Source organism: Notamacropus eugenii, chromosome 1, assembly GCF_028372415.1.
Source record: "Notamacropus eugenii isolate mMacEug1 chromosome 1, mMacEug1.pri_v2, whole genome shotgun sequence".
In the NCBI taxonomy this organism is placed as follows: Eukaryota; Metazoa; Chordata; class Mammalia; order Diprotodontia; family Macropodidae; genus Notamacropus; species Notamacropus eugenii.
In genome coordinates, this window is record NC_092872.1 from 722,397,406 (window position 1) to 722,420,666 (window position 23,261).

Sequence of the window (23,261 nt, forward strand, 5' to 3'; positions counted from 1 at the left end):
TTGTAAGGCCTCATCAAACAGGAATTTTTCTTTGTTGGTCTTTTGCTTAGGAGTATATTTAGTTGTTGCCTCCTGTACAATGTTAGGAACCTCTGGTAATGGCTCCTCAGCCACTCTGTCTCCCAGATCTAGTCCCCTCAGTCTATGCATCACTGTCATTTCCTATCCATAAGCCATGCTATTTTATCATATCTTTAGGGTCTAATGGTTTTCCCTGTTTTCTTCCATTTGAGTCTGAATTTTGCAGTTACAACCCCAGGACTTGGGCCTCAGTCAGCTGCTGATTCACATTTTGACTCATTGTATGGAATGTCTCCCCACTCTGCCTTTGCCCTAGAACATTTTTTTGCAGTTTTGTGGTTTCATGTAACATATGCCTCTTTGGAGTCAGTGGTGGGAAGATAGAATTGTTGCTGTGGTAGTGAATGGTTTTCCTTGGATTGGAACAGTACTTAAGTATATGTTGGGAAAATCTTGCTGGAGATAAAAGTTAGGGATCTAATTAACAAGATTAAGTCTCTTGCTCAAGACCTCATTAGATTTCCCAGTGTAAGAGACCTCATTAAACATCCACATTTACTCACTCTGATTAAATCCCTAAAAATACAGCTTTTCCCCTTGAAATCCTGATGTTTCTCATTATTCTTCAATAATATTCCCTTGAATTAATACACTGTAATTTCTTTAGCTGTTCAACAGTTGATGGATATTCATTTTCTTCTTGGCTGGAACAAAATTTTCTGGAACAAATATTTTTATAACGGACAACAATCCATCTAGAGTGTTCAAATCATAGCTGGACAAAATGTTTTTCTATGTAAGTCAACAATTTGGAGAATATATTCAACTGAATTGATGTTTAAATGGCAACAAGTTTTTAAGTTTTTCTCATTAGAACAGTAAAATTTGTTTTCAATCTGTAATGTTACTTTTGTTATGCTTCAAACTTTTATTGTGGTTTTTGGGAAATCATTTGGTAAGTAATATTAAATTTAAAAAGCATGCCTAGAGGGTGATGGAATTATATTCTTCAGAAATTCAATTCTGTTTTGCTCTGGAGGCTGTGAAATGGTGAATTAAACTGTTAGAGAATGTAATTACAGTGTTGAATAACTGCTAGGTATTTGATTGGATGAATTGAATTTAAAAAAGAAAAATACTAACAGCTTTTGGGAAAAGTAGAGTAGACAGATTCTCCTTCTCTGGGGAGTTCTTTGGAGACTGACCAAATGCTTTGGGTTACCAAATCTAAGCCCTGGGGCAGAAGTTGCTTAAAATAGTTGATGAAATAGAAGCCCAAGTCAAGACCTTTTTCCCTTGGATCAGGAGGGCTTTTGCCCCATCTCTCCCAAGGGCCTGGGATAGTCTGGCCTTTGTGGGGGTGCGTGGTGGGGGCAGTGGCTCCTTGGATTCCCCTTCCATTTCTCTCAGCCCAGATACTCCCTATCTGATCACCATTTAGCATTCTCTTCCTTTAATCCTAGCATCCTTCTCATATTCCCCCTACTTATGTGTGTGTGTTGGTCCTTCCTTGCTGAAGAAGACGATGCCATCAGAGAAATGATGACATGACTTGCACTTGACTTTGTTTTGAGTGAGGGAGGGCTGTGCAGGTCACCAGCCTTATTTCTCCTCCAGAGCCATCTGAATCCAGTGACCAGATATATTCATCAAGATGACTGGAGATGACCCAGGATGAGGCAATTGGGGTTAACTGACTAGCCCAAGGCCACACAGCTAGTGAGTGTCAAGTGCCTGAGGTGATATTTGAACTCAGGTCCTCCTGACTCCTGCACTGGTTCTCTATCCACTGCACCACCTAGCTGCCCCATTCCCAACTACTTAGCATTCTCTTGAAGTCCAAGTTGCCCAGTCTGGTTTGTGGTTTGTCTGGACTACCAGCTGCTCCCATCAGGACTCTCCCTGAGATTGATCTATGAAGACCATGTCTAGGACCCTGGGACTACCTGGAGACACCTGGATGCTTTTTCTGTATTTAAGGTCCATCTTGTCTCCATGAAGTCCTTCAGACTGTCTAGTATAGATTCTCTCTGGCCTGCTTGTGAATACAAGCCTTACAAATGCTTAGGCTCCTTTAAGAGTCAACTCAGTATGGTGAATCTTTCACAAACTTTGTTATTCTTTGGTTTAAGAGGGCTTGTGTTGAATTCATTCGAGCAGGACCCGGCATGTTGGTATTTTGGGGTCCCCAGAACCCCTAAACCTCATCAGTTCCATCTTGAATTCCTTGCTGACCCAAGGGGATCCACTGTTGAATGAGTTTCTACACTGACATAACAAACTCCTTTTAATTCTCCTTGTCCTGAGTTTTGCCTTTTTAATCCAGGTGAAAACCTGAGTGGAGAATTTACCAGGTCCTCAGTACTTTTCTCAAAGAGTAAATAATCAGACATTTTAAAGCAAAATATACCCAATTAAATATAGAACAGTGTGGAAACATTACAACCACTCTCTTACAGCTTAAGTCATAAATTGATAGCATTCAGATCAAAAGAAAATTACGTTTTCTAATGGTACAAGTGCATGTCTCTTAAAAAAAATTTCTTTTCAAATTAAAAACATACCACGGTTCTCGCAAATCCTCATTTGAGAAAATTTTGGAGCATAATAACAACAAAAAAGATGTTACAGTGTTAATACATGGAACAAAATTGCCAGTCCAATAACATCAATTCAGCGGATTATCTAAATTAGAATTACCTTAGAAAAAGCACTTTGTCCATTTATGCCTCTGACCCTCTAGGCTGACTGCATTCAGGGAGGAGCAAAGGGTAATTCTGACCCAGTGACACCGAATTCTTATTCTTTCAGCTCCTAAACCCGTGTCCTTAAGTGCCAGATTTTAAGTCTGTTTCACAGTAAGGGTGGATCTGTCCTTAGCGGGTCAAACATCCCAATCATCCTGCTGGGATCGGACTTGAAATGAGCCACATTCTAATTCAAACTAGGAGAATGTGCTAATCACTCTGCCTGCATTTGGTGAGCAACCCCCATCCTCAAACTAAGCTCCGTAGTTGGGGAATCCCTTGCTCCTTGGAAATCTCCAGCTGGCCTCTGCCTCCCCTCCCCCCCCCCTCCCCCGCCAACTCCTAAAGTTCTGAATCTTTCCTCCAATAAGAAACACGTGGGAGGGTAATGGAGGAGGAGGAGCTCTCAGAGATGACCAGCCTGGTGGGGGGTGTCCCAGGTGGAACAAGAGCTCTGGGGTGCAGTTTGGAGGCCTGCGGAGAGGCTAGGGTGAAAGAGGGGCCATCCCAGTGGCCAAGGCTGTGCAGGTGATGGAGGGCAGGGCTTGGGGAGGAGAGGGAGAAAGGGTCCTGAGTGCTTGACCCTGGGTGTGATTAGGGGAAAGGGCCCTTAAAGGGGCCTCAGAGGCTGGGAGGAGCCTCCCAGCGTAGGCAGGTTGAAAACTGGAACTGGTGAGATCTCTGCCTTCTTCCCTGGAGCTGAGATCTCTCTGCCTTCTGCCCTTGGACTGGAGCTCCCTCTGCCTTCTTTCCTCAGATCTCAGATCACGTTGTCTTTGAGTGGAATAGGTTTAGTGAAGACTTCTCAGATTGTAATTCTTCTCCCAGGGGTGAGGTCAGACCGAGAGGCTCAAGATTACAATATTTTTAATAATTCCATATAAGGGTATAAAACTGTGTAGCACATTAGGGTCTCGATGATTGGATAAAGCTTACATGACCCTTCGATGTCTTCATTTCAAAAGGGATTCGTTAGATTTCGCGTCTAGAATGTAAGATCGTATTCTCAGCTAATGAGGATAATGGTCAGCGGGGGAGGGAGGGACTTGCGTTAGGGTCTGAATGTATCACTGCCTTTTCTTTGTCTTCGGCTTTTGCTGCTCCAGGTGAACTCCAGGAATTGCCCTGCTTCTCGAGAATCGAATAAATCAACTTTCTGTTATCACTTTGAGAGGCCTCTGAGTAATTAATTTAAGTAGGGATCTGAGCCATCCCACTCATCTTCCCTTGGACCTGAGATCTCTGCCTTCTGGAGGCTTTCTCTGTGGGTGCAGGTGCCAGGTGGGTCGGAGCCAGCCCCTCACAGACCTGCTGGCTGTTCATCCCATTGGGTCTCCTCCTACCCTTCTGACCCTGTGGTAAGTCTACCTTCAGGTCCCCCTGGAGCAATCCTCCCTCTCCTGCCTGGCTCCTGGACAAGTTTCCTCCTGCTAACTCTTTTCCAGACTCCAGATCACTTCTCAAAGGTCTGGGGTTACCCCTCCCCTAGATTTACGATTGAATTTTTGAATTTTCACAAAATTCACACCTTCTCGGCAGGGACCCAGGAATCCTGTCTTGAGTGAAATAAAAATGAAAGGCTCTAGTGACCCTGTAAATGCCTATGTGAAGGCCTGGATCTGCCTCCAAGGAAATGGGCCCCTCAGGCCTTTGTTTTCATTCAGAGCCAAGGCCCATTGTGTTGCTTATAGAGGAGGGTGAGATGTTTTTTTTAATCGGCCTCTTTAGTCTGGTCAAGACTGACTTTTATGGGGAAAAAGTAAAGATGGTATGAAGATTAGGGATGGGATTGAGGGGTGGCAGGCTGCCTGTGGTGATCCTGAGGTAAAGAAGAAGGGGCCTGGGGTGATTCCAGGATAAACCACTCAGAAGGGTTGGGCTGGGTGGGGGCCACCACGACAGGGGATTGAAAGCATTATTCGGTATCTAGGTGTGGGGGGAAGTTCAGGCTGTGGGGGCCCTTTAGGGGTCCTGGTCCCACACTCAGTCAGAGGGAAATCTCTGATTCAGGAGTCATTGAGGCTCTTATTGCTCTTATCCCATGTAGGATCCCAAGCACCTTCTGCCCCTTGTTATCGGAATAACAGGAGAAAGGAAGGGGAAAGAAGAGTGGTAGGAGATGGTGGGACCATCTTTTTCAAGCAGGACCCCTACCTCTAGGCTTCATTCTCTGTCCTGAGGGCAGGGCCTCACCCCCTGTAACTTCCGTAGGCCAGCCTCCGTTCTCTTTATCCTTCTCTCTCCCAAGCTCAGTTTGTAGAAGACCAAAGCCTGGCCCAGGTTGGGAGTGTGGAGCCTGAAGGAATGGCCCTTGGCAGCTGCAGACCCCCACCCCAGGTGAGTGCACTCTGTCCACGGACTTGACCCCCAAAGAAGCTATTTCCATAAACAAAGAGGATTGTCTGTAGGCTGGTGATCCCCAACCTATGCATTGTTTCTTTACAAAAATAGGCAGGAAATTGGAAACAGTAGCAACAACACCATCCTGTTCTCTGTCCTTTGAATTAATCCATGGCATATTGGCATCACAATCACTAACTACTCATCCCCAGTGGCTGCCCTCCTAAGACCTCTTCACTCATTCCTCTCTGTTCTTTAGAGATCTTGTCTTTGTTCCTGTATCCATGACTACCACCCCTACCCCACATGTCCTTAGGACTGCTCCCCCTTCCCCTTTACCTCTTTGGCCAAGCTCTCCCAGGCAGACCTGGAAAACAGGATGCTCTGCTTATCCTCCATGGTCTGATCTGCATAAATAGTTAATCTGTCAGTTGCACACTGTCTTGTAGTTGGGCATCATGAAGGGCACAGTCAGGGGGCAGTGAGGGGTGAAAGGAGTTAGTATCATGAGCCAGGGCTGAGGTGTTCCTGACCTCCTGCTTACTCTGGTCCTGTGTTTCTGGAAAATCTGGAAGCTCCAGAAGACAGGTTAAGTTGACTTTGGGCTCACATGCCCACCATGTTCAAAGGCCATTAACAGAGCTGTTTGGACTAGGCCAAAGAAAAGAATGCCATCTTTAGCTGTTACTTAATTAGCATTCGTTAAGGGCCTAGTACGTCCCTTGTTAGAGAGGATATAGGAAAGAACTGAGTTTGGGGAACTACTCAAAATTCTGGGAGTTTTCTTTTCCTGTAGGGGAAAGGGCTGTCCTAAAGGAGATGCTCAGTTCTTATCAAAGAGGTATAGTGCTCGAAGGCAAAGACCCAGCACAGTGAATTACTTTCTTCCCCTAATCTACTTTTGACCATCTTCACAACCCCATGCATAGCACAGGTCCTCTTCTTATCTTTATTTCACAGTTCAGGAAACTGAGGCCAATAGATTTCAAAGGCTTACCAGCCAGGGTCACATAACTAGTCAGTGTCTGAGGCGGCATTTGAACTCCGATCTCCCTGATCTTCTCCCATTCCATAGCTCCATCCACAGTGTGTTTGTGTGCCCATCTTCCCACAGCTCCTCCAACATTGACTGGTGCTATTGTCCTTGCTGTCAGTTTTGCAGAGTGTGAGATGAATTCTCAGAGGTTTGCTTTGCTTTTCTCTTCTATGTGGGTTTGGAGCATTTTTTCATATGACTAGGAATACCTGGCAGTTGCTTCTGATAATTTTTTGTTCAGATCCTTTAACCATATATCTATTGGGAAATGCCTATTTGTTGTTTTTCAGTTGTTTTAGTCTTGTCTGGCTCTTTGTGACACACTGGGGTTTTCTTGGCAAAGATACTGGAGTGTTTCTCCATTTCTTTTTCCAGCACATTTTACATAGGAGGAACTGAAGCACACAGGGGGACATGATTTGCCCAGGATTACATTGCTGGTTAGTGTCTGAGGCTAAATTTGAACTCAGATCCTCCTGACTCCAGGCCTGGCACTCTGTCTACTGTGTCACCTAGTTGCCATTGACTACTAGTCTTTTTTAAAACAATACTTCATTTTTCCCCAATTACATGCAAAAACATTTTTATTTCTAAATGTTGAGGTTATAGTTCTCTACCTGCCTCCTTCCTCTTATCTCTCCTGCATGTGGTAAGCAATCAGAAATAGGTTCACATATGCAGTCATGTAAAACATTTCCATATTAGTTTATGGGAAAGAAATTGTACTAAAAAGAAAGCAAATGAAAACTGGTATGCTTTAGGTGTATATTCTGAATCAGTTCTTTCTATGGAGGGGGGAAAAGGGCATTTTTCATCAAGAATCCTTTCAGATTGTCTTACTTTGTTATATAAGCTGTGAATAGCTAAGTTATTCACCATTGCTCCTCAAACAATATTGCCTCTGCTTTCTACAACGTTCCTCCTGCATCAGTTCATTTCAGCGTTTCTAGGTTTTTCTGAAATCCTGCTTGTCATGTTCTGTAACACACTAGTATTCCACTGCAATCATATACTACAACTTGTAAGGGTATTCTGCAATCAATGGGCATCTCCTCAATTTCCCATAATTTGCCACCCCAGAAAGAGTGTGAGTAGGTCCTTTTGAAAAAAACCTTTTGTGGATAGCAATTTCATATGGTTATTCCTGAGTCAAGGGGCATCCACATTTTTGTACCCCTTTTCTTATAGTTTCAAAAACTCTTATCATGGTTGAATCAGTTCACAAATCTAGCAACAGTGCATTATTCTCCCTGTTTTCCTACTTCCTTCCAATATTTATCATTTCCCTTTTCTGTTTTATTTGTCAATTTAATAGGTATGAGGTTTGTTTTAATTTGAGAGTTGTTTCAAGTTGCATTTTTCTAGTTAATAGTCATTTGGAGAATTTTTATATGACTCTAAATAGCTTTGATTTCCTTGTTTCAAAGCTGCCTATTCATATCTTTTGACCATTGATCAACTGGGTTGTGACTTGTAGTCGTATAAATTTGACTAGGTACTCCATACGTCTGAGAAATGAGATCTTTATGAGAGGTACTTGGTGTAAAATTTTCCCAGGTGTCAGTTTTCCTTGTAATCTTGATTTTATTGATTTGGTTTCTGTAAAAAACAACTTTTGAATTTAGTACAATCAAAATTATCCATTTTGCATCTATTAATTCAATATAAGGGTGAGTTAATTCCATTCATATTTACAGTTTTGATACCTGTGTATATCCCTCCATCCTATTTCCCCTTCTCATTCTCTCTTTCTTCCACCTTTTACCCTCTTTCCTCAGCAGTGTTTTCCTTCTGATCAATGCCTCCCCCAATCTACCCTTCCTTCTATCAGTCTCTCCCCTCCCCCATTATCCAAGTCCCTTTTGACTGCTCTGTAGGATGAGTTAGATATCTGTACCCATCCAAGCATGGATGTTATTCCCTCTTTGTGCCAATTTGTTCAGAGTAAGGCTCAAGGCCTCCATTCCCACCTCCCCCATGTTCCCCTTCACTGTAATACCTCTTCTTTGTCTCTTTTATGTGAGATAATTCATCCACTTCTGCCTTTCCCTTCCTTCTTGTTGGAATGCAATTCTCTTTTTCAGCCCTTAGTTTTGTTTTCTTGAATACCACCCCATCACAGTTAATGTATACTATCAGTGTATACTCCTTCTCATTGCCCTAATAGTCCTAAAGGTCTTTAGTTACAGGTATCATCTTCCAATGTAGGAATATAAGCAATTTAACCTTATTGAATCTCTTTTGTTTACTCTGTTTACCTTTTGATGTTTCTCTTGGTTCTTGTATTTCAAGATCCAATTTCTGTTCAGGTCTGGTCTTTTCATTAGGAATCTTTGAATGTCCTCTATTTATTGAATGAACATTTTTTTCCCCTGAGGGATATATTCAGTTTTTCTGAGTATGTGATTTTTGTTCACCATCCTACTTCCTTTTTCTTGGTGAATATTCTATTCCACACCCTCCGATTGCTTTTAATGTATCCGTTCCTCACTTGTTGTGTTAGCCTGACTATAGTTCCATGCCATTTGAATTACTTCTTTCTGGCTGATTGTACTCTTTTTATGTCCTTGAACTGGGAGCACTGGAGTTTAGCTATAATATTCCTGGGAGTTTTCATTTTGGTTCTTTTTTAGGAGATGATTGGTAGAATCTTTCAATTTCCATTTTACCCTCTTAGTATATCAGGTCTGTACCAAGGAAACGTCAAATGTGACCATGGAGGGTCAGACATGACTGAAGCAACTGAACAGCAACAAAATATCCATTTAGAATGTGTTGTAGAGTATTGTATGAGATGTTGGTCTAATCTTAATTTCCTTCCTGACTGCTTTCTACTTTTCTCAGTAGTGTTTGGTTTTTTTTAGCCAAATATTGATTTTTTCCTAAATCAGTCTTTTGTCCACTTTACCAAACATGGAGTTACTGAGTTGTAATGATTCTGAAATTCCCTTCTTTCATCTGTTCCATTCATTTCTCTCTCTCTCTCTCCCTCACCCCACTACCACACAGTGCTGATGACCAGTGCTGTTTGATATAGTTGCTCCCCTATTCTTACTTATTTCCATCATTCCCCATGATATTATTGTATTTCTGTTATTTTTCCAAATGAATTTGGTTATTTTCTTCTGCTGTGAAACGTCACCTCCATAATGTTGTTGTTGTTATTGACGTTATTCAGCCGTGTCCAAGTCCTTGTGACCCCGTTTGGGGTTTTCTTGGCAATGATGCTGGAGTGGTTTTTATTTCTCCAGCTCATTTTTCAGATGAGGAAACTGAGTCAAACAGAGTTAAATTCCCTGCCTGGGATCACATAGCTAGTAAGAGTCTGAAGCTGGATTTGAACTCACATTTTCCTGACTCCAGTTCCAACATTGTATCCCCTCTACCCCCAGTTGTCCCCATCATTTCATTACTATAGAATTAAATGTATAAATATTGTTGTTAAGTCTCCATTTGGTTTGAATCTTTTGTTGTCTTTAAACCAATTTCCTTTCTTATTTTATTACAGAATGAAAGGCTCTATTGACAATTTTTGCCTTCTTACATGTGTTTGCAGTACCTTCCTGCCCTATTCCGCAGTTATTTTTTGCAAAAATTCCATGGGGTGCATGGATAAGGGAAGAATTGATGACCAAACAAGTTTTAGAGAATAATACAAAATGTACAATCCATAATTTTGATCATATAAAATTTAAATGTGTTAGCATAATCAAAACCAATGAAATGAAAATTATAAGAAATGGAGAGAATTGGGGAATTTTTTTCAACAAGTATCTCTGATAAAGGCTTCATTTCATAAATAATAGACAACTGATTCTAATTTGTAAATTATACATTTGTAAATTTGTAAAGTATACATCTTTCTCCAACTGATAAATAATGAAAGGATTTGAACAGGCAGTTTTGCAAACATTCAATGAAACCTGTCTATAATCATGAAAAAAATGGTCTAAATTTGTATCATACATGTGCTAAGTTAAAACACCTCCAAGGCACCAACTCATACTTATCAGATCAGCTAATATGATGAACATGGAAAATGATGGAGGTTGAAGAGATGTGGAAAAACTGGAATCCTAACATTCGGTGGGTGTAGTTATGAACTGATCCAACTCTTGTGGAGAACAATTTGGAAGTCCTCAAAGAAGGCACTCAGTGTGGTCAGAAGTCATAGAAGAAGGCCATATTCCCAAGGTCTCTCTGAAGAATTTTGGAATCAATGGTTAGACATGGGAGACAGTGGCTAAGGACCACCCACCATAGCTTATCAACATCAAAGAACATGGTGTGTTGTGCTAGAGAGGTAGCATTGCAGTATTTCAAAGAATAGTGAGATGAGCAAATTGAGAGGCATGTCCACCCCAAATGTTCATGTGCACTATTTGTTCCCAAACTGTGGTAGAGCCTTCTGGCCTCTATGAGTCTGATCATCCATGGTCACACACATTGTACTTGAACCCTTACATAGCGATGCCCTTTTGGTCTGCTTTGAACACAAAGAACAACAAAAATGAACAACTGCGTAAGTAAATACTTTAATAAGGAAGTAATAACTATTGACAAATGAAAGCTATCATAAATAAAAGGCATAAGATGTTTTGGCCATGACAGATTATACAAAGGGTAGCCCCAAGACACAGTGTAATAACAAAGAATTCTTCACTTGGCTGGAAAGTCTCATCTCCTTCAGTTCAGTCTAGGTTGTAATTAGTATATCTTATGAATCCTTTTCATCTTTTATCTAGAGAAGATTTTGTTTCAGGCTCTCAGGAAATTAACTAGATTTTTTTCTTCCCTCTCTTTTCTATAATCAAACATTCTCCCCCTCGAACCCCACAGTTGACTCTACTGGCCATCTTCTCCCAAAGCTGACAGAATATTGTTGATAAAATTTTATTTTTATCCGTTGTGATAAGGAAGGAATTTCACTTTTCTCTCTCTTCCTTTGGTCTTTCTATCTCACAGACAAAACGTACATTTTTTCCCAGATTCCATAGTAAGATGTTCCTCCACTTTATTCCAATTGATCATGTCAAATACATCTCTCAAGTTTTCATTGAGGTCTTAATGATTGTGGTTTTAAAGATTGATTCTCAGTAAAGTAGGAGAAGAATTTTAGGTAAATCCCCTTTTTGTGCTTCAGTTTCCTCTTCTCCCTTGATGAGAGTTAGACTGCTTGAATTCTGGAGTCTTTTCCAGGTCTAAATCTTGTGACTCTTGATGGTTTAGGAGCTGGTGACATTCCAGGATGTGTCTGTGGACTTCACCGCAGAGGAATGGGACCTCTTAGACCATCCTCAGAAGCAGTTATACAAGGCAGTCATGCTGGAAAATGCCCACAACCTACTCTCCTTGGGTAAGGACATTTCCCCTGGGCACTCTTACTTAGTGTGCTACCAAAGGCAATATCTTCATTCCTCAGCATGCTGACTTTGGAGCACTTATCTATTACCAGAATGGGAAATGTGCGGGTCTCCAGTGTCCAAGCGATACAGTCCTTCTGCTGCCTGGTGTGAAGATAATCTGTATGTTCTGTTGTTGCTACTGCAGCTGTCTCATACCAATTTTAGGTAGCTTGAGGCCTAAGGCAATGTCAGTGTTGAAGCATCTCAGATGTAGAACTAATCCCATGTATTTTTTAGTCCAACCTCTGCCTGGACACGAATTTTCTCTGCCAAATATCTGAAAAGTGCTCAGCCTGCTTTTCTCTGTTTCCTCTTCCTTTTTGTGATGGGCCAAGTATTTAGGATATCCTACTTTCTGAGAAGCATCAATTTGTAACTCACAATTTCTAGTTCTGCCTAGTGTTACCCAATTGTCCTTAATCTTCCTTTACAGCGCCTCCACTACCCACTACAGGTGGTGGCAAAGCAGAGAGGGCAATAAACCTTTCTCTTCACCTGCTGTTCATCAGCTGTTGTGTTATGTCCTTTCTTTACAATATTATCTTATTAGCTGATATTATTGTTCCCATCTGGTGTTTGAGAAAACTGAAGCAAACAGGGGCTAAGTGACTTTTGCAGACACACAGGTAATAACTGTCTGAGGGTGGATTTAATCCTTGGCATTCCTCAGTCTATTTCCAGGCCTCACCCCACTGCACTACCAGTCACCTCAAATTTCTAGATAATGGGAACTCTGCAATGAGTGCCTCCTTTGAGGAAGGTGCACCATGATCAAATTTTCTGATTCTCCATTGGCTCCATGGTCTTCTCCCCCACCTTTCCCCAAAGTTATCAAAAATTAAAGCTATGGAAATCATGCTTAAGCACTTCTGGCCGCCATCTTTTCCTCCTTCATTGCATGCCCCTGTCAATGGCAGGAATTAGAGACTGGCCAAGAGTTAAAATTTGAGTAACTAAGGTTCATTCAGTTCCCCAAAAGGAGAATCTCACCAGAAGAGCAATGACTCACTGAATGAACAGTAACCAGGTTTTTATAGGTTTCATGGAGTGAGGAGTTGAGGAGGAGGCAGAGCCAGAGCTGATCCATCAAGCTCTAATCTGCTGGAGTTCAATGCTGATCTGGCCCATCCTTTTTGGGTTACTTGCATTACAGTCATTAGTGGAAGAATAAGCCAGAGGTTTGTGAACATAAAGGAATGATTCTCAAAATGGAGTAGCTTTGTATGTACACTGTTTTCCCTAAAAAGGACTAAATTCTAAGTATTTCTCCGTGTTCATTCCTTTTTCCATATTATCAGGGCTTCCAGTTCCCAGAGAATATTTGGTGTTTTATCTGGAGGAAAGGGAGGTGCCACTGATGCTGGAACAAGAAGGCCTGAGGAGCTGCTGTCCAGGTGAGTGAGGTAAAAGCAGGCACATAAGAGCTGTGTCTCCTGGTATTGTAGGAAAGCAAGTGTTAGATTTGGGGGCAGGAACACTTGAATTATGATTCTTTTTCAGAGACTTTTAGCGGTGAATCTGTGCATAAGTCACTGAACCCTACTGATTCTCAGTTTCCCCTTCTGTAAAATTAGGAGGTTAGATACCATACAATTAAGCTGTCTCCTACTGATAATCTATGATCCTAAAAAAATGCATTGTTTAGAATTTGGGGGCATGGAACTTCCCTGAAAGTGCAAAACGGGGTTAGGCTTTTAAATATCGTTTCTTTCTTAGGCATTTTTCTCATCAGTGAAGACTTAGAAAGTTGCTGCTATATGCCATACCATCTGTTAAGCAACATAAAGAGATGCAAGGAACATCACTTGCTCTCCTGGTGTTCACTGACTGGATGGGCAGATGACATGCCAACAGTCATGTAGAAACCTGTTATGGACAAGACAGATTGGATCTCATTGAGAGAGGAAATGTACTACAGTGAAGGAGAACTGAAAAGCCTATTGTGGAACATGGGCCCTAGCTGGGGCTTCAGGGAAGCCAGGATGGCATTCTCTGTTTGGAGACAGCTTGGAAAGCCCAAACATTTGGAAGACAGTGTCCTCTTCACAGAATAGATGTGAAGCCCATACCACTGGATTATAGCATGTTTGGTTAGGATGTGAAGGGAAAGAAAATTTAGAAGAACAGGAGAGCGGTATGTGAAGAGAGATGGTAGGTGATTAGCAGCCTTAGAAGAGATTTTATATTTGATCCTTTTCCTCGGGAGCCACAGGAGATTGTTGAGGATGTGATGATATGGTCAGTCAAGAACTTTAGGAAGATGATCTTTGTAAGAGAGGGGTGGAATGACTGGAGTGGAGGGAGACTTGGAGCAACTGGAACAAGTATCAGGTTCTTGAAATAGCTCTGTTGTGTGGTGTTTGGGACCTGAAGCAAGACAGCTGAAGTGTTGGGAGAGAAGGAAGTGTTATGGGAGAGATGTTATCTGGGTGCTCTCAGAGGACTGAGGAGCAGATTGAATATGTGGGACAGAAGTCTTTGTGAAAGTCAGTGAGGAAGACATGACACCTCATTTATGAAAGTTCTCTAATGGGAGAATGCCTTGGAGAACATTAGCAAAGTAGGAAGATAGGAGGGTTGGAGGAAAGAGAATGAGTTTGGTTTGGGGAACAATGAAATTAGTGTCACTAAATTGCAGAGAGAGTATAGAGTGAGAGAGAAAAAGAGGGGTGATTGATTGTGAAAAGCTGTAGAGAAGGAAAGAAAGATGAAGATGAAGATATGAATAGTGGATTTAACAGAATGGATGTTTTTGGTAATTTTGGAGAGGGGAATTTCAGTTGAACAACGATACTGGGAGCGAGACTGCTGAGAATTTCAGAGAAAAGAGTCAGCGACTCCACTTGTAAGTGGGCACTTCCAGCTGTTTAGGCAAGAAATGGAATAAAGATCATGAAAAAATATCTCTGGGTTTGAATGGATCAAGTGATCATGTTTTGAGCATTAGCAAGAAATGGTTTGTAGCAGTAGGGAAAGGAGTTTGCTTTAGCTAGCAGGGGGATCATTTCATCTGATAGTGACATCAAAGAGAAAAAAAAGTCACTTCATGGATGGCAAATGAGGAGGATAAAATAGCTCTTGATAAGTATCCAATTTTTTCAAAGCAAAAATGGAAGGCACATTTCTTCACTGAGCAGGTGAATACGGAGGTGGACAGTGGGAACAGGCAATCAGGGACATTCGGGAAAGAATTAAAAGAATTGGGAAAGATGCTGTGATGAAGGAGATAGGGAGTCAGGTTGTGGTTTTCAGTCCTTCCAGTCATTTCTGTTTCACTATGAGCTCATCTGGGGTTTTCTTGGCTAAGATGCTGGAATGATTTCCCACTTGCGTTTCAGGCTCATTTTATAGACAAGAAATCAAGGGTAAGAGCCCTAAGTGACTTGGGAAGGGTTCCAAAGCTAGTAAGTGTCTCTGAGGCTGGATTTGAACTTCAGTCCTCCTAATCAGTACCTACTGCACATTTAACTACCTAAAGGGACTCAAAAGATACCCTTGGCACCATGAGGTCTACCCTGAATTTAAATACCCTTAAATTGTAGTTGACCCAGGCAGCAGGTTTTATGATTTTCTCTTTCCATTCAGTAGCATGTGAGTACAAGCAAAGGTTGTTGCCTCGTTTAGAATTAATCCAAGGATATGCTTTACCTAAATTATCAACTTGTGTCCCTCCCTTGATCTCTAAGGCCCAATCTTTGGCGCCCTCTTGGAGAATTGTTGGCCACATTCATTGAACTGACAGTCACTCTGAGTTTGGCCAAGTGCTAATTAGAAATTCCTAGGTGTCCCTTAGTATGGGATGCTTCAGGAGCCTAAAAAGAGTCTCTGCAGTGTTCTCTCTGGGCATGCTCAGGTCCCATCAGGTTTAGAACCAGACAAAGTTCACACAAATAGGAGATAAAGTGAAAGAGTGAGAAACAGGTCTGCATTTGCCAAATAAGGCAGAGAACAGAATATAGGGATTGAGGCAAAAGCTGGGGCCTGGTGTCAGTCATGGGTCCTGTCAGTCAAAAAGCATGGATTAAGCACCTCCAGTTTTCTAGGTATCTCACCAAGTTTTAGGAAGAGAAAAGGCAGTCCCTGCGTTCAAGGAGCTGTCAGTCTGCCAGAGGAACATGGAAATGGTGGAGAAGAAACAGCAGATCAGGAACCTTGGTCTTAACTAATCCAGGGAAAGGAGAGTGTTTGGGAGTGTAAAGACATCTAGTTCATTGGGATACCGTGGAATAAAGGGGAACTCAAGGAGTGAATATAAAAATAGATTAAGGAGAGTAGAATTAGGGGAAAAAAACTTAAAAATCAAGACAAGAATGAGAACAAATCCAGGTCCACCTCAGAGATATTGCAGAATCAGTTCCAGAGCTCTGCAGTAAAGCACAATCAAGTGAGTCACCTCAGTTTTTGGTTTTTCAGTGCATATGAAATTTATGTTTATAAATATTGTTTTCTGTGACATGCACAATACTATTTTGTTTTTTCAAAGTACATATTTTAATGAAAAATATTTTGTTGGTAATAAAAGCTGCCTGTGTCTGAGCCTTCAGTGAGTCCTAATCTCCTTTCTGGTGGGGTTTCTGGTCCAATGTTGCTGGCTTTTGACTCATCACAGTTGTGATTGCTCAAGGCTGGCAGTTGCCATGGCAGTTTCTTACAATAAGGCAACAGTTAAGTGTGCCACCTGCATTGATTGACTCTTCTTTTCCCTTGAGTTTAAAGCCCCGTTGTACACTTATGACTTGGTCTAATTTCAATATTTCTGTGTCTCAGGTAATAGGAAGACCCAAAGAGAGGGAGAAAAAAGTGCAAAAATAAAACATATTTTCTTAAGAAAAAGTTAACAAAAGTAAGTGCCATGGAAAAGGGCCATCAAGTTCTGTAAACAGAACATGCCCAGTTGCAGGGTTGGTGATCCAATCTCACCTGCAGGGATACTTTTCAGGTAACTCAGCCATTCAGAGTTCATGGCCTGACTTCAGATTGTGGCATGAATGCTGGGTCTGCCAGTTTCAGAGGTGTTTCTGAGGATCCAATGTGATTGTCTGTGAAGGTCTTTCCAAGTCAAGTTATTCTGCAAATCTGAAGTAGTGGCATTTTCAAACATTGTGATTGTGTCAATTTAACTTGGAAGACTTTTATCTTTACCTGAAGAAGTGTCATATAGATCAGTTTACTTTCTTCCAGTGGAGGGAAGTGTTTATAATTGTGTGTGTGTGTACATGTGTCTCTGTAAATATTTTCACCATTTGTTTTTTTGCAGAAGGAATGATTAGACCTGGAATGAAAGGGACTACTGAAAAGCTAAGTATTTCTGTGAAAGAAACACACCAAGAAAACCTCATGAGTGATGGTCCCTGTGACTTCACTAGGAGACAAATCTGTGCTGTATTTCAGAAAGTTCACCCTGGAGGTAAACTTTATGGTTGTCATCATTGTGGGAAAAACATGAGTCAACAGTCCTCCCTGATTTACTGTCAAAAAATTTGTACTGCAGAGAACCCACATGAGATTCATGAATGTGGTGTACATTTTAGTGAACACTCATCCTTTCTTAATCATGATATGATTGATAGTGAGAAGCAATCTCCTGAATGCAGTCAGTGTGGAAAGGTTGGCAGTTGCAGCTGCAATCTTGCTGTACATCAGAGCATCGAGACTAGAGAGCAACTTTATGAATATGATAAACATGGAAAGGTATTCCTACAGGTCTCCAATCTTACTCAACATCAGAAAATCCACAATGGTGAGAATGCTTATGAATGTAATCCTTGTGGAAATGCATTCAGATTTAAAGGCCATCTTACTCTACATCAGAAAATCCATACAAAGAAACTTTATGAATGTAATCAATGTGGAAAGGCATTCGCAAAGGGCTACACTCTTGCTGTACATCAGAGAATCCACACTGGAGAGAAACCTTATGAATGTAATCAATGTGGAAAGACTTTCAGAGAGAGCTCCAAACTTAGTGTACATCACAGAATCCACACTGGAGAGAAACCTTATGAATGTAATCAATGTGGAAGGTCTTTCATTTCTAGCTCCAGTCTTGGAGAACATCAGATTATCCACAGTGGAAAGAAACGTTATGAATGTAATCAATGTGGAAAGACTTTCACACGAAACTACCTACTTGCTGTGCATCAGAGAATCCACACTGGGGAGAAACCATATGAGTGTAATCAATGTGGAAAGACTTTCAGGTCTAGCTCCAGTCTTGCAGCCCATCAGAAAATCCACACTGGAGAGAAACCTCATGAATGCAATGAATGTGGAAAGGCTTTCAGAGAGAACTCCAAACTTATTCTACATCAGAGAATCCACACTGGAGAGAAACCTTATGAATGTAATCAATGTGGAAAGGCCTTCAGAGACAGCTCAAATCTTGCTGTGCATCAGAGAATCCACAGTGGAGAGAGACCTTATGAATGCAATGAATGTGGAAAGGCTTTCATTAAGAGCTCCAAACTTATCCAACATCAGAGAATCCACACTGGAGAGAAACCTTATGAATGTAATCAATGTGGAAGGTCTTTCATTTCTAGCTCCAGTCTTGGAGAACATCAGATTATCCACACTGGAAAGAAACGTTATGAATGTAATCAATGTGGAAAGGCTTTCAGACTAAGCTCTCTACTTTGTGCCCATCAGAGAATCCACATTGGAGAGAAGCCTTATGAATGTAATGAATGTGAGTAGGTCTTCAGTTCTAGCTCCTCTCTTGCTCTATATCAGAGAATCCACACTGGAGAGAAACCTTAAGAATGTAATCAATGTTGACTTTCAGAGAGAGCTCCAAACTTAGTCTACATCAGAGAATCCACGCTGGAGAGAAACCTTATGAATGTAATCAATGTGGAAAGGCTTTCGGAACCAGACTTTCTAGTTGCTGCACATAATAGAATTCACACTGGAGAGTACTATAATATAATTGAACCTTTTATATACACTCTCACCTTATACAAACCTGATGAAAGCAAATTTGAGGAGAGATCGTTTCTGGGTAATTATTTAATGATGGCTCCTTTATAATTTATAAAACAATGGTCATTTAGCTATCTCTTACCAACCAAATAGGAATCATGGAGACCTCTCAAAACTTATATTCCCTTAGCTAAGTGGGAGTTACCTATAGGCATAAATCAATGCTGATTAATTAAATTTTAATGAGAATGAGTATTATGAGATTTGGGCTTATTCTAATGAGGGATGAGGGGGAGGGGCCTGAATCTTGACTCAGTTTTGGACAAAGAGACTTATTTCTAGCCTGATCACCATTACTTAGTGCAGTGTAGACCAGAGGGGTCCAATTCCCCTCAGAACGGTTTCACTAAAACACAATGGGCCAGAATTTACCTGTAATAAAATCTCTTTACATTTTGGTCAGATCTAAATTTTCCCAGGTCTTGCCCAAGATTTCATCTGATCATCAGCCCTTCCCTTCAAGGACTGACTGAGTCACCTACACTGGCCAATTTCTGAATGAGGACATGGGGAAAAAGCTTCGTCCTAGTTGAATAATTGTTTATTTATATGGGACAAACATTCTTTTCTCTCATATCAGAATCCATTCTAGAAGACATGTAATTAGTCAATCAATATGAAAAGTGTTCAAGCTAAAGTCATTATTGATGTTATTCTGATATTTCCTATCAGAATTCCCATGGGTAGAAACTATTCCCATAATGAATGTGGAAAGACATTCAGATGCACTATAGAGCTTGGAGACATCAGAAATTTCACCTTATGATCTAGCCCTGTCTGGACTCTGGAAAGGTCTGCAACCAGAGATCATCTCTTCCTTTACATCAAGGATTCCTCGTGGAGAAAAGACTTATGAATGTGCTCAACGAGGACCAGCCTTTTCCTGAAAGAGGCAGGTCAGTAGACTGCAAAGTATTCACAATGCAAGGAATCCTTATAAAAGCAGTAATGGTAGGAAGGTCATCACCTGAATCTCAATTTTTTGTGTATTCCAATGTGTACATTGAAGAAATCTTGCTGGATGGATCTAATTAATGAGTAATGCTTTCTCCCTGCAGCACAGACCTCAGTAGACATAGTATATTTCATATAGTGCATGAAGCCCAAAAAAGAGATTGAATTTATATCAGAAACCCTAAGGTTTATCATGAATTCCCTAACATGTGCTGTGGCATCCTAGGGTGAAACCTGTCTCTGGCTTCCTCACTTAACTGCACTTTCCCACTGTAGTGAGACACCTTTCCTGCTCACCTTGCAAGCCGTCCTAGACTGGTAATGTGGTTCACTGCTCCAAAACTGGTTCTGAGCCATTATTGCAAGTTTGTTTTCAAGGGAATCTAGAAGAGCCTAGACAAGTGAGTGCCTCACTTTGGCCCCAGAAGTCCCCATGCCCACATATTCAGGAAATACTCCCTTGATAGCTCAAATTTTCTTGCAAAGGGCTTTTGTCTTTTCCATTCAATTGTTCTATTTTGTTGCAATGCTCATTCAAGAAAACCTCATCTCCCCTTGCTAATCTCATAAATTATGAATTCATTTGGGGGAAATCTCCCCTTTTCTTTTCCCTTTCCTTCTTTCCTTAGCTATTTGTAAGGCCTCATCAAACAGCCATTTTGATTGGTTGCTCTATTTCTTTGGAATATATTTAGTTGTTGCCTCCTGTGCAATGTTAGGAACCTCTGCTAATGGCTCTTCAGCCTCTCTGTCTCCCAGACCTAATCCCCTCACTCTATGCATCACTGTCATTTCCTATCCATAAGTCATCCTATTTTATCATATCTTTAGGGTCTAATGGTTTTCCCTGTTTTCTTCCATTTGAGTCTGAATTTTGCAGGTAGAAGCTCAGGACCTGGGCCTCAGTCATCTGCAGATTCACATTTTGACTGATTGTGTGGAATGTCTCCCCTCTCTGCCTTTTCCCTATAGTATTTTTCTGCAGTTTTATGGTTTCATATAACATTGGCCTCTTTGGAGTCAGTGGTTGGAAGATATGACTGTTGCTGTGGTATTGAATGGTTTTCCTTGGATTTGAACAGTACTTAAGTGTATGTGGGAAAAATCTTGCTGGAGATAAAAGGGATCTAATTAACAGGGTTAAGTCTCTTGCTCAAGCCCTCAATAGATTTCCCTACATAAGAAACCTCATTAAACATCTAAATTTACTTACTCTGATTAAATCCCTAAAAATACAGCTTTTCTCCCTGAAATCCTGATGTTTCTCATTATTCTTCAATAATATTCCTTTGAATGAATGCATTGTAATTTCTTTACCTATTCAACAGTTGATGGGCACTCATTTTGATCTTTGGTAGAATAAAACTTTTTGGTACAAAATTTTTATAAAGCACAACAATCGATGTAGAGTGTTCGCATCATAGCTGGACAAAAGGTTTTTCTGCGTAAGTCGACAATTTGGAGAATATATTCAACTGAATTGATGTCATTTAAATGGCAACAAGTCTTGTTTTAAGTTTTCTGGTCAGAACAGTAAAATTGGTTTTCAATCTGTAATGTTACTTTTGTTAGGCTTCAAAATTTCATTGTGGTTTCAGGAAATTATTTGGTAAGTAATGTGAACTTTAAAAATCATACCTAGTGGGTGATGCAGTTACGTTCTTCGGAAATTCAATTCTCTTTTGATCTGGATGCTGCGAAATGGTGAGTTAAAATGTAGGAGAATTTGATTACAATGTTGAAAAACTGCTAAGTATTGAATTGGATGTATTTAATCTAAAGAAGAAAAATAGTAATAGCTTTTAGGAAAAGTAGAACAGACGTAGATTCTCATTCTTTGGAGACTGACCAAATGCTTTGGGTTACCACATCTAAGCCCTGGGACAGAAGTTGCTTAAAGTAGTTGATGAGGTAGAAGCCCAAGCACAGACCTTTTTCCTTTGGATCAGAAGGGCTTTTGTCCCATTTGTCTGAAGGGCCCCTCAGGTTGATAAAGTGGTGGAGCTGCCCCCAGTACCCTGTCCTCCAGTCTTCTGAGGATTTGGAACAATGGGAAAGCCTGGGTGGTGGCAGTGCTCACACTTTCTCCACCTCTCTCACCAAGCCCTGGGCAAAAACAAAGACTGAAGGTAAGGTTACCCACCTTAAGATGGTTAAGTTCTCTGCTTTAGCCAGTTACTCTGGCCCTAACCACCCCTTGACCCCCTGGGTCATAGACATTGAAGGGGAAACTCAAGAATGTCTCCAGACATACCCCCTCCCCAGCCTACTTGAGGATCTGTTGTTTAAACATTCCTTCCTTATGTCCTCCTGTTGCTTTGTCCCCTTGCTGGAAAGGAGGCTAATGGTGAAGTTGGGGGAGCCAATTTTCTCTAGTTAATCCTCCCATCTCCTTTTTCCCTCTGTTCACTAAATCTCCCCATGTTCTCTTGAGAGGGTGGGAGACAGTGGGCGACAGTGCTCCCAATTGCTTGGGATCTGGGAACTCCAGAGGGAGCTACTTCTTCCACCCCACCTGTTGTTAGCCTCTCAGACCCTAAAGTGCTCCATCTCAGCCAGTATCTGATTAAACCTGAGGGCTGGGAAGAACTACAACCTTTCATTGATAAATTCCTTAAGTATAAAATCCTTGTCTCTTGTTCATCTCCATGCAACACTGCAATCCTTCCTGCAAAAACGCCTCATGGACAATACTCACAATTTATTTTTGCCTTTCCATGTAACCCTCCTTTATTTGGCCAGGTTTCAGTAAGGGACGTAAAGGACCTGAAACTAACAGGTAGTAGCTTAATTCAGTGTGTGGGGGATATTCTTATCTGTAGCCCCACCCAGGAGGGTTCTTTGGCTGCTGCCACTGAAGCCCTTAATTTCTTGGGCATTGAAGGTTATAGGGTCTCTTTCAACAAAGTCCAGATAGCATGCCAGTCCATAAAGTATCTAGGCCCTGAACTCAGGCCCACCTCTCACTCCCCAACCTCTGAGCTAAAAAGGACCATCCTATCTATCCCTGTTCCAGCCACTAAGAAACAAGTGTCAGTGTTTTTAGGCATGGCTGGATTTTGGAGACTCTGGATTGCTACTTTCAGTTTTTTGCTCAACCCCTTTATGACCCTCCTCAAGGCACTGAGTGGGATAGGTTTCGTGAAGACTTCTCAGATTGTAATTCTTCTCCCAGGGGTGAGGTAAGACTGAGAGGCTCAAGGTTACTATATTTTTAGAACAGAATAGTTCGATATAAGGATGTAAAACTGTGTAGCACATTAGGGTCTCAATGATTGGATAAAGTTTACCTAATTCTTCAGTGTCTTCATTTCAAAAGGGATTGGTTAGATTTCATGTCTAGAATGTAAGATCATATTCTCAGCTAATGAGAATAATGGTCAGTGGCGGGGGAGGGCCTTGCATTAGGGTCTGTATAAATCACTGCCTTTTCTTTGTCTTCTGCTTTCCTACTCCAGGTGAACTGGTGTAGGATTGTCCTGATTCTTGAGAATCTAGTAAATAAACTTTCTGTCATCACTTTGAGAGGCCTCTGAGTAATTGATTTAAGTAGGGATCTGAGCCAATCCACCGACTCAGACCAGGCTAAAGCTTTTGAGACTCTGAAAACTAATTTGACCACCACTTCAGCACTGGTTCTACCCAAGCTAGAAAAGCCTTTCACTCTGTATGTTGATGAAAGGAGAGGACAGGCTTTGGGAGTCTTAACCCATTCCTTAGGACCTGACCCCAGGCCAGCTGTTGTTTTTATTTACTCAAAATATGCTTTCCTTGTTC

The 23,261-nt window shown here is 41.2% G+C and overlaps 1 protein-coding gene across 1 annotated transcript; it reads left to right on the top strand.

The window, feature by feature from the left end:
• The first annotated feature begins 3,181 nt into the window (after positions 1–3,181).
• On the top strand, positions 3,182–23,009 carry LOC140521609 (uncharacterized). Its single transcript, XM_072636849.1, has 7 exons — positions 3,182–3,296; positions 3,875–4,126; positions 5,017–5,105; positions 11,374–11,500; positions 12,848–12,943; positions 16,807–18,237; positions 18,950–23,009. Exons 3-7 carry the CDS (start codon positions 5,073–5,075, stop codon positions 18,970–18,972), a joined length of 1,710 nt encoding a protein of 569 aa, XP_072492950.1. The 5' UTR covers positions 3,182–3,296; positions 3,875–4,126; positions 5,017–5,072; the 3' UTR covers positions 18,973–23,009.
• Positions 23,010–23,261: the final 252 nt, after the last annotated feature.

Bases quoted from the DNA above. Each gene is read 5' to 3' on its own strand.
- LOC140521609 (XM_072636849.1), top strand. From the start codon at position 5,073: ATGGCCCTTGGCAGCTGCAGACCCCCACCCCAG. The intron at 5,106-11,373 runs GTGAGTGCACTC...TTGATGGTTTAG, and splicing joins GCTGCAGACCCCCACCCCAG to GAGCTGGTGACATTCCAGGA. The intron at 12,944-16,806 runs GTGAGTGAGGTA...GTTTTTTTGCAG, and splicing joins CCTGAGGAGCTGCTGTCCAG to AAGGAATGATTAGACCTGGA.